General features: G+C 35.9%; 2 protein-coding genes and 1 long non-coding RNA gene across 5 annotated transcripts in view; 1 reads left to right on the forward strand and 2 right to left on the reverse strand.

Moving 5' to 3' along the window:
- LOC123680110 (rho GTPase-activating protein 100F) overlaps positions 1-109 on the reverse strand; it is a 174707-nt gene extending 174598 nt beyond the window's left edge. The window contains exon 1 of the mRNA XM_045617809.1: positions 65-109. The gene's annotated coding sequence lies outside the window, so the exon portion shown is untranslated. The remainder of the gene's footprint in view (positions 1-64) is intronic.
- LOC123680116 overlaps positions 1-10267 on the reverse strand; it is a 34957-nt gene extending 24690 nt beyond the window's left edge. The window contains exons 1-4 of one of the 3 annotated variants that reach the window (XM_045617826.1): positions 10092-10254; positions 9860-10034; positions 3305-3610; positions 2857-3108 (exon numbers count right to left, since the gene is read on the reverse strand). In XM_045617826.1, the coding sequence (XP_045473782.1) occupies positions 3064-3108; positions 3305-3610; positions 9860-10034; positions 10092-10144 (579 nt within the window). In that variant the 5' untranslated portion in view covers positions 10145-10254 and the 3' untranslated portion in view covers positions 2857-3063. Of the gene's footprint in view, positions 1-2856; positions 3611-9859; positions 10035-10091 lie in introns of those variants that run through there. The other 2 variants (XM_045617825.1, XM_045617824.1) reach the window with 2 other exon arrangements.
- A 55-nt stretch (positions 10268-10322) lies between these two features.
- Positions 10323-10976, forward strand: LOC123680118. The gene is made up of 2 exons (XR_006747486.1): positions 10323-10627; positions 10812-10976. It is a non-coding gene; the product is annotated as an uncharacterized LOC123680118 (long non-coding RNA).
- The last annotated feature ends 1021 nt before the right edge of the window (positions 10977-11997 follow it).

Below are 11997 nucleotides of genomic sequence, written 5' to 3' on the forward strand. Positions count from 1 at the left end.
TGGTAATCATTCTTCGATCGTACGCAGTGTCATCTAGATGTGAAAAATTAGATAAAGTACTTACACATTATTCATCGGCGTCGAAGAATTCCAGGAATAAATTAAGATACCTACAGCAACAAAAAAATTAGATAAATAGGCACATAAACATACATTTTGTTGTATTCGATTTGACTTTTCTGCAGAAGCAGGCACGTGGATTAATTATAGGAAAAATTCCAGAAAAAAGAAAGAAATTCAGTGGATACAACTTTACATAGAAACGATTAGCTAAAACGCTTTTCAGCAGTGGCGCCGAAAAATTCTTTGCTTCAGGCGCAAAATTACTTATTGGATATTCTTCAATCATAGTTGATTCCTCAGAGGAACGAGAAACGATTCCAATTCACCATTTCCTTCTTATCCTAATATCCTTCTTAAGAATATAAGAAGTTTTTTTATTATGTTATAATATTTTTTGATCTTGTTGTATGTGCAAAGATAGTGTTATCATATTCTGGATTTTCGATTGACCTTTGGATTTAATGAGTTCAAATTGGGTTAATAAAGTTAGATTTACCTATTTTTAATTTTTCTGCACTGGGAAATATCTTTATTTGAAGCGTCGCATAATGAAATGGATAAAATAGAAAGATCATATTCACTGATTCGATAATTTACCACTGTTCTATTCCCAAAGAAATACAAAAAAATCAAGTCAATCCCACCAGACATGTGATTGAAATAGGTGGAAAAACCTGAAATATGATATCGGTAGTGAACTCGATATAATTAATATGGAAATGAAATAATTTGATAAGAACTTAAAATATATAAACTTTTGGATTTCTCTTCGACATCCACAAACTAAATTCAAAATCGCGGAAGGAACATTTGACGTTTATCTCGAAGTTGAACCTGCTCAGAGTGATGGAGGAGAAAAATATATTGGATTTGTTGGAATGGATCTGAAGCATGAAATTCTCATGATAGCTGATATGTTTCCTTCACAATCTTCATCTTCGCCAATTCAAATTCTGGGTTATATTTACGATAATAAGTTGAAGGATGTACTCCCAAACCTATGTAGTCCTCAGAATTATTTTAACTCTGCCTATTATATCTAGCTACCTAGTGCAAAACGTAGGTTTTCTAGACTACAATTAATTTAATCATGCGTTAGAGATAGTGTGTCACAAGATCGCCTTAGTGGGTTAGCTTAGCTCTCCATTGAATCTGAAATGGCACAATCATTGGATATTGAAGGAATTGTAAGCAAAATTACCATGATGAAATTTCGAAAAATTACTTTGTAAAGAATTCCCCGAATTTTTGTAATAAATATTTCTAGAAAGTTGTATATATTCAATTATTCACTGATCTGATTATCTATAGCAGTTTCTTTTTTTTCACTAATTTATGTGCTGTATTACTATTACTATTTAAAGCTCGTGCATATTATTTTTTTCTTACCAATCCTAAACCGAATTTAATTTTTGTTCAGGTTTGAAAGTGTTGGTTTCTTGATATTGAATATTTTCCCTATATGTTATTATCAAAATTTTTCAAAGAGATGCCTTCAATTTTTTCATCGCTCGGTGGAAGATTTTTTTGCATTCTGCAGAGAAAGCTACGTTAGGTTGGCAAAATGGACCTCTGTCTAGGTTGGCATTAGTTTGGCTAGCGACAGCCCTGGGCTTAATTTCAATTTGCGACAATCGCGTCGCTTCAAGAATGGGACTGGTTGCATCTATTTAGTCACGACGATCATTTAGTCGTATACAGGTTTGGAAACTTCACTCAGAACCATGGGATTTAGCGTACAAATCTCCAAGTCGCTCTGGCTCCAATGGAACAGTGGAATCGAAACATGAATTAATTGACCACCAAAATACCATTTTATTATTTGAATTGTTTCTTGTAAACAGAACATAATTAATTTTCCAACCGATATGATCTAACGCAAAATCATGTAGATTGCGACTGATTCCATCGTGCACTCAGGTCGAGAGACTTCAGACCCGACTAACAGATCTCCCATTACGCTTGCCAGCGGCCATTCGCGAAGACCAGATTTTTATTTGATATGGCATCGCACTCATGTTTCGATTCTTCCACTGTTCCATTGGAGCCAGAGCGACTTGGAGAGATTCGTACGATAAATCTCATGGTTCCGAGTGAATTTTCCAAACCTGTATATGCGCGCATTTGTAAACTCTTAATTGTAATAATTAGTATGTTCTATTTTGAAATTCATCATTTCGAAAATAAAAGTTATGACTCAATCTTCCTAGAAGCTCTAGCAATAAGTAGACATAATAAAATTAGAAAATTATTCAACGGCCAATAACTAGCCTCTTTCAAATATCTCTTTCAATCTGAATAAACAAGAAATGACAATTGCCTCGTCCCTCAAACGATTCAATGATCAGTAGAAGTTAGGAATATCGAAATAGTAGGTGGCAGCACTTTACGAGTCCTCATTATTTATTTTAGAAAAACTGTTTTTTCGGCCTTTGACAAGACTTTGTATATTATTTTTATGTGAAAATTCTTGAAAAAATAAATGCTTTCACTTTATATGAGGTAAAATATTACCTTATCACATTTGAAATGACCGCTGAAACGGTATTATAGGCTCTCCTTAAGAGTAAACGATTGCGCGACAGAAATTTGCATGTGCGCGCCTAAAATCGAACTAATACGACGCGAAATATAGAAATCCCGGGAATTTCACGTTTGTGCAACCAAACCTTGTCCCTATCCAAATGGAAGAGAAACCACGACCTTCACACCGCTGAAAGCACCGGTCAAGAATTTTCGATGTCACGGCTGTAGGTGATGACAAAAGGTACACGTGAAAATAAAGTAAAAAGATATCGTGATTGTAGCTTTAATCGCTTAAAAAAGCCAAACATAATCGAAAAAATTCATAAATATAGGTACACATACACAAAGACAGTAACAACATATTCACATTTACAATGTCTGATGATATCAAGCTTAACGCTAATGTTTCCACTTATTTAGAATAGTTCTAAACGCTTTTAAGTTAGACCCTAAAGACAAAATCGCGGAGCCACTTCAACACCCTTTCATGTTGACCGGTATGTACGGCAATGGCAAAAGCTAAAACAAAAACAAGATGATAGACAAACAACATAGAGATTTAGGGACACGGATATTTCCTGGACGGTTTTATGCCGGGAGGATGGTTATAACAGTGAGCCTTGCAAGGCGCGTCGTACAAACAGGGCCCCTCTTTGGGCCTCCAGTGAAGACAACAGGGCCTAGTACACGGGCCAGGAGTGTACCAATAACTTACTTTCTTCCGGGGTTTCGGCGGGCACTTTTGAATTTCAGCGGTCCACGTTCCGCAGGGGTCGCAACAGGGTGGGGGCGTTAAACGCATAGTGCAAGTTTTGAATCCTGTAGGGCAGTAATCTTGGCAGGATGGAGCTGAGCAAGGGCGAGGACAGCATGGATTTTCCCCTGACACTGTGAAAGATCCTGGTGGCGCCCTACACTTCCCGTCTCCTTTTTTGCAACCAGGTCCGTCAGCGTGCCAGTCTATGTTGTAATTATTATAGAAATTTGAGTATCTCCATCGCAAAGCCTCCTCTTCTGTCATCTGAATTGAGAAGAAAATCGCAGGTTTAATTGTAGAAGTAATACTTCGGTATGATTTTCATATCAAATCATTAATATGTACTGACTTTTCTCATGTTTTCATGCATGAAAACAAGAGAAAATGTCGAATTTCAGTGTATTCAAAATTCGTTATAGACAAAACAAATCGTTATTTTGTGACCGATTATAATGGTATTATTTTTTTTTACGGTAATAATAATATTAATATTTATCCAACAGGAAAGTTCCCAGTAACAGGGTAAAAAATTACATCAACTCAAAGAAAATACATGTGCCTAAAAAACTAACGGTAATGCACTGTTGTCAAATTGGCTACCTATTCTATTATTATTTTGGAGAGCTGGTGACGGAAATGGGCAAGTTTTAAATGGTTGAAAATTGAATATGATATAGGAAGTATTTGGGGTGAACATGAGTCAGCAACTTGTCGTAAGGCCAGGTTGTGAAATAACTGGCGTTGTCAAATTTTGGCATGCTCTATAAAACTAATTAGTTTATAATACGCTCTATTAGTGATGACGTCACACACTGCCATTTTAGTTCTTCTGTCAAGTGTTCGGAATCCAAACAAACAAATTGTCATTCAAATTAGTACGTTGTCGTTGAAGAAATTGGCTTATTTTGATAAATAAGATTATTTAAGAAACGATTTTACTATTAGTTGATAGACAGAAGGCACGAGATTAATGTCAGTAAGTTCGAACTTGAAGTTCAACTAATAAACACGGCTTTTTACAAAATCTGGGGAATGATACAGGATTCAAACTTACTGGTATTAACCTCGTTCCTTCTGTCTATCAATTAATACCGAAATCGTTCCTCAAATACTATTATTTATGAAAATAAGCCAATTCCTTCAACGACACCGTACTAATTTGAATGACAATTTATTTGTTTGGATTCCGAAAAATGACAGGAGAACCAAAAATGACGGTGTGTGACGTCACACTAATAGAGCGTATACGAGGGTGGTCTGATAAGTTCTTAGCCTTGCCGCCAGATGGTATCACTATCGCAAAAAAATTTACTATCGCGTAGTACATCGTTGCAGATGTACTGTAGGTTACTGTTGAAGTTTCGGTCAAATCGGATTTTTAGTGTTGTTTTGATCCCTTGTGGAAGTGGTCGTTTCCGCAAATTTCAGAGAGATGGAAGAATAGCAATATCAGTCGGTGATTCGATCCTTGGTTTTGGAAAGGAAATCGTGCAGTGAAATCACAGAGCGCTTTGATCCTGTGTATGGTGACTCCTCTTCTCCTGGTCGTACGTAGGTTTATGATGAACAACGTCCAGGTGCACCTGGCATATGTGTCATAAGTCAACGATCTCCTATTGGCTGATCGTCGATTGAAGGTGCGTGCGGTAGCTGAGACAGTAGCCATCCAAAGAACACATTGGTCGTATCCTTCATGAAATATTGACCATGAAAAAGTTGTTGGCGCGATGAGTTGTTGGTCATTCCGGAAAACAAGCGCAACATTGAAACCACTTCAGACGTTTTATAAGCACAATCCGCAGGAGTTTCGAGTAGTTTTGTGATCGTCGACGAAACATGGATCCACTGGTCCACACCAGAGACCAATGGACAGTCGAAAGAATTAATTATACCTGGCGAACGTGCTCCAAAGAAGGTGAAGTCAGTCCTATTGCAAGGTGTGATTTACATTGAATCTACATAGACTACCTGGAAAAGGGCACAACGATCACTGGGCACTACTATTTCGAATTATTGAGCAGATTCGACGCCGAATTGCAGAAAAAGTCCCCAGTCCCCCCCAGTGTTTTTCCATCATGACAACGCACTAGCTCACACCTTCGCCATCTCTACGTCCGAATTGGTCGAATTAGGCTAAGAACTACTGCCCCATCCACCCTATTCTCCAGGTTTGGCGCTGTGTGACTTCTTTTTATTTTCAAACTTGAAGAGACCTACTTCGCAGATCTCCAGAAAACGTATTTTTCAGATGGGTTGAAGAAGTTGGAGACTCTGAGGATCACGTGTATCGATTTAAAAGCAGAGTATGTTGAGAAATGGATCGCCACTTTTCCAAAATTTTCGTTTTTCTTTTCTAAGCTAAGTAGTAGGTACTTGTCAAAACACACTCGTATACACTTTGAGTTGATTTCTATTTTAGTCTAAATAAATACATAACGCACTTGGTTAAATAAATTGCAACTTCTCCAGATGTTCTCAAGCAAATGGGTCAAAAATTTTGTTCGAATTTGGAATATTATTTCAAATTTTTCAAAACATAATGGAAAATATTAAATAACTTCGATGAGTTCGTTCAGTCTAGTAGTCTAAAAGCAAATTCCATACAATGGTCGACCGAAACATGCTGACTAGAGAAAGATCCGCCGAAATTAGGACACTCACTGCTGATGACCTAAAATTGGTGACCAATATTGTTATGACTCGAAACAAGTATACAAAGCTTTGATTCTACGGTTACAATATAAGCTTGAATACTAATATCTCATCAATATATATCGGTGGAGAAAACTTCCCTTAGAACTGCTGAGTCTGGTTGTTCAGTTTTTTGTAGAATATAAAGTTCTTAAGTCAAGTGTTGTTTAAAACCATATAAACAACATTTTTTGGTCCTTCGATCCGGTTGAGATTAAGGATTTACGACCTTTACTTCAATCACTCCTACCAACGCCCATGAATAAAGTTTCCAGTGTCACCTTCAGTGCCGAGAAGAAACTTCCATCAGAGCTTATATTTCATGAATCCGAATCTCAATAATCCCAGAGAACCTCACAAGTCTGCTTGAAAAAAGCTGTGCTTCCGAAGAAACAGTCCAGTGTCACATTCAGCGCCGACAAGAAACTTCCAGAGTCAAATCTCAAGAATCCCAGAGAACCTCAGTAGTCCACTGGAAAGAAACCTGCGCTCGTGGATAAAGATTCACATTTCACATTCAGCGCTCGAGAAGAAACATTCCAGCGCCCGACAAGAAATCTCAGGAACCCCATCAGAGAACCTCACAAGTCCACTGGAAAGAAACCTGCGCTCGTGGAGAAAGATTCAAGTTTCACATTCAGTGCCCGAGAAGAAATTCTAGATCCAAATCTCAAGAATCCCTGAGAATATCATTAGTCTATTGAGAAGAAACCTAATCTCTCGCAAAGAAACATTCCAGTGCTACCTTAGAATATGAAAATTATCCACGATAAAGTTTTGTACTATTCAAAAATAGAGAATAAATGAGAGTTTTCAGAGGCCTCTAGCGTCAAAATTAGCCTTTAGAAAAACTTTTAGCTATTCAATTTTTCTTGTTTGGAATATGACTTGGACCAGAACATATCAAAAATTCAGCCAATTTGACTAGAAGCCACTTTCCCTAATAAAGTGTGCAGTATCTTCTATGGTGTTTGTGTTATATTGATGATTCCAACGAAAAAACGGTTTTGTATCATTCTGCCCCAATTTATGAGGCATTTTGATACATAGGCTGTCGGTGCAGCTTGATACTGAGTGAAAATTAATGAAACGGCATCCTGGTCTTGCGAATTTATGATTGACGTCGAATAATAAATTTAAAAAAATACAAATAGGGACCACGTGAAAAAAAACAGAACCATAGTCTGAAGAGGATCAAAATGACTGTTAGTCCGGGAGCCAGTAACAGATATACATGACCAAGTTCCCCTCAAACGGTAATTAGTAGAATGCATCAGGTAATAGTAATAAAAAGCCTCCTGAACGTTAGCGTTAGCTGCGATTCCGCTGGGGGGGGGGGAGAGCGGCAGCAGCCCTCAAACACGAAGAAAAAAAAAATACATTCAGTCATTTCCTCCCAACTGAAAATTTGTCAAATTGTAGCTAACCCAATATCTAGACGAAAAAATACAATCATCTGGCTGTAGCATGGTGGATTATACGTCAGCTGGTGCCTCAAACATGAAAGAAAAAATATATTTTCAATGACAGCTCTGACAGCGACTCTGATAATGAATCAGAGAGTGCCACACTCGCGAGAAAAGGACTTTCTCCACATGTTGCACAATATTTAGTTAGTTCCACTCTCTGATTCAGTATCAGAATCGCTGTCAGAGCTATCATTGAAAATTTTTTTTTACATGTTTGAGGCACCAGCTGACGTATAATCCACCATGCTATAGCCAGCTGATTGTATTTTTTCGTCTAGATATTGGGTTAGCTACAATTTGACAAATTTTCAGTTGGGAGGAAATGACTGAATGTATTTTTTTTTCTTCGTGTTTGGGGGGCTGCCGCCGCTCTTCCCCCCCAACCGAGTCGTAGCTGACGTTCACGAGGCTTTTTATTACTATTATCTGATGCATCTCACCAAGTATCTCTCGAGAGGAAATAATCAACCAAATTTGCACCTGGCTCCCGGACTATGTATATTTTCAGCTGAAAAAGTCTCATCAATATTTTTCGCTCATATAATCTGCAAACTTTTTTCAAATCGAACTGCTCCCCATATTGAAATTATTAAAAAAGTTTGCAGACATCTGAGCAGATCAAATGAGCGATAAATATTGATGACACTTCTTTAGCTGAAAATATGCATTCATTTCGAACTCCTTGAAAATCGTTAATTTAAGGCACAACATGTCAGGACAAAAAAATGAAGACTCTCCTACAAAGAAAAAACTAGAGGCATGCCATTTGAAAATATAGAATTATTGACATTTTTCAAAGGTCATTTTTGCAAAATTGCAGTATTTTTCGGACTACCTGTATAGTGATCCGAAAATTTGTAAACATTTTGGGAATTCATTAAAGAATAAATCGTACAATTATAAAATGGATTAAAAGTAAGGACTGAATCCATTTTATATTTATTAGAAGCAGATATCAGTTTCTTGGTCCGATGGTATTTTATAAACTTCTACTCAGAAGCAGAAAAAATACACAAAACATATGGTTCTATTCCAAATGTCTACATCAAGATGTGTTCCCGAAATATATTAATTTGAGAACAAACAATGAGAGTAATCCAGTGGAAATTATTTTGTTTTATTTTATCGTACAATTATCTCGAAAGGTTTTCAAGATATGATCTTTGCAGTTTAAATCATGAAATTTTTCGAAGAAAGTGGCCTCAAGCAATAAGTACCACAGATAAATGATGAGAAGATGGGTATTTCGATATCAAAAATTCATGGAGATTATGGGTGTGATATAAAAATTGGTCATTTCCATTAAAATAGGGTGCTATCGTGTTTCACCTCTTTCGGACCAGCCTGTCTAGTCGACAATGATATTTAAGCTTATGCACTAAGTGCTGTCGATTCCGTCAAAATTAAATCATTCGCCAAAATTTACAGGAGTTATCGATCGATCGAACACTATTGACTCATCCAGTATAAAATAACAATTTTAAACTTTGTATGAAATTTCGTGTTGGCGTCACAACTATATAGAAAATTGTAACATAATATCTAAAAAAAAATAAAAGAAAATCTCTGACATTAAGTCGCATTAACTATATTAGTTTTTGATCGCTCGTTCGTTCATTTACCAATTGCTCCCTTGGGGACCATATAACTGTTTGTAGGTATATGTATGGTCTCCAAGGATGCAATTGGCGAATAAATGACCAGCGTTCAAATGCTTCAAATGTTCCTTACTTCATGTCAGTGGATTTCTTTTATTACAGTTATCGATAATATTGAACTTTGGGAATCTTTTGAACAGAAAAATTTTAAATCACGGGAATTTTATATTCGGAAATTCATCTCAAATGCTTGAAATGATAACTCTATATATGCATGCAAAACTCAAAATCTTTATTTTATATTTATGTAGGTACTTGCAAAGTCTGAACTTGATTGGTTCGTCTCTGTTACGATTTCTACTTGAGTTTTCTATGGTGCTGATACCTCTATCAACACGAAATTGGACATAAAGCTTCAAATGAATATTCTATATAAGTATAAGTAGGTACACGAAAAATTCAATTTATCACATATGTAATCATATGAAATATTGTTAAATTTGACCACGACTTCGTATCAGTATCAGTAGCCGAACCTTATCGTTTGAGACCATTCCTGGCTCATAATTCGAAAATTGCAAACATTCTGAAGAAACCATATATCGATTTATTCGTTGAGCGATAGCTCAAGAAGAAATTCTAATAGGTTCATCAATTCCAGATTTATTTCTATCAAATCTCATACTTTATTCTCAATTTTGAATAACTGGAAAGTCTCCCAAAAATTTTGAAATGTATAATATTTTAATACTCACTTGTCTTGGCTTGTTGGATGGTGGACATGGTAATCTTAAAGGTATAACAGGTTGCGGTCTGGTTGGGGCCAGTATTGGTGGTGGTTTAGATATAAGAACTTGTGCAAAAGGCATACAGTTAACCATAGGACAAGCTTGAGGTGGACATGCTGGAGGACATGGTCCAGAACAGCACCTAGAGATCATTCAGATTGCATATATCATGGAACTTAAAACTGAGATTTTTGCTTACCCATCGTCAATTTGGTTTATTACGTTTTTAAGATGATCCAAAACCGTACACATGCTGATTATTTCCACTAAAATTTCCAAAAAAAAAAAAAAACTCACATGAATTTTTAAAAAATTTTGACTGAACGCAGAATTTAATCAAGGAATTTTGTTTCTCATTTTTGACGTCAAAGACCGACTATGATTCCAATTTTATTTTGAAAAATCGAGTGGGCAGTTATGGATTCATTTCCATAACAACTTCTGATTAAAATTTTATTGTTATTTTATTTCCGGCTCTGAAAAGACGCAAAAAAATTCTCTCCGCGTTTTCAAAATTGAAACTCAAAATTTTTTGTGAAAATAACTCCTTTTATTTAAAAACTTAAAAACAAAATGGGTTGCGGACCTTGCTGCGGTGGCTGCTGCTCTCCTTGTTGTGGTCCTTGCTGTGTACCTTGCTGTGCACCTTGCGTTTACGTACCCTACTGCTGTGCACCTTGTTGTGCCCCCTGCTGTGGACCGTGTTGTGGATCTTGCTGTGGCGGTTGTGGCGGGGTAAATATTAATGAATTTTTTCCCCCAATTTTGAAAAATGAATTCTGCTCTTTTATTTCTATTTATATATATATATAGTTACTATGGTAATTAACCGAATATATATTGATATCATATTTCTAATATTTCAAAAACTGTGGAATTCTGTTGTTTTATCCAATATTAATACTTATTTCTTTTACAGTGCTGTTGATGTTACCTGATTACCTACGTTCTCGAAGAATTCCAACGATCAATGTCTTTGAAAAAACTATGACGCCCCTCCGGGACCAAATTTTGTTAAAATGTAATTGATCATAATATGTAACATCCGCCCATAAAAAAAAATAAAAACCCAAACACCTAAAAATGTTTAATTAAATATTTGAAAGCATTAGATTCAATTCAACTGATGGGAAATTGATAGGTTTATATAACTTCAGAAAAAAAATTGTCAGAATCGAGAAAAATTTAAGGCTTTGACATTTAGAAATAAATGAATTGAAAACTTCACTATAATAAATGATATGAAGGCTCATTTTCACGATGATAGCTGTACTCTCATGATAGTACTTTTGTGGTAGTCTAGGAGGGAAACGCGATATCACACTTTCACCCTTAAGGCTAGTTGCATCATTTGCCTAAACATTGATTAAAAAGTTAAACGTTGATTACTCTATGATTTCTCAACAGAAATCAAATTAATCAATGTTTAAATTTTAATCAATGTTTAGGCAAATGGTGCAACTGGCCCTTAATATATCGAATGAAAAATCCGAGAAAAGCACTGACTTGGCAACAGGAGCTTTTGAGCTTTCGTCCATTCTTTCACCGTGGGCGACTATATATAAGTACAGATGGTCTCAAAATCGAATACCTACCTTTCAGATTCTGGAAAACTGTAACATTTTGAATTATAAAAGTTGGGATTATGATAAGATATTCTTTACTTCGAACATCATGAATTTTTCGTTTTTGAGGATTGCGTAAAGTTGGTATAAACGGAATACCAATCACTTGTGGGGTAATAACGTAAAAACCAACGTGTTTGGAATTGGAATTTTTGGTCAATGAAAAGTTCAAAATATATCAAAATAGTATCAGATTTAAAATTCAGAGACTGACTCGGTTTCATAAAACTTTGATTCACTGATGAATTCGTTGATTGTAGTTTGAAATCTATGGAATTGTCAAAAATGAACTGAAATTGAACACAAAAATGATTTGATCGGGCCCTTGAATTATATCTCGATGGATCGAGCAAATTATAAAATTATATTAATTATACCACGATAAAATTTTTATGAAATCCACGTGACTTTATTATACATGGCTAGCCTCCACTGCCATCTATCTACTCACTAAAGCGTCCAGACGTTAGTTTGAAACGC

Source organism: Harmonia axyridis, chromosome 5 (assembly GCF_914767665.1).
Source record: "Harmonia axyridis chromosome 5, icHarAxyr1.1, whole genome shotgun sequence".
NCBI classification, from domain to species: Eukaryota; Metazoa; Arthropoda; class Insecta; order Coleoptera; family Coccinellidae; genus Harmonia; species Harmonia axyridis.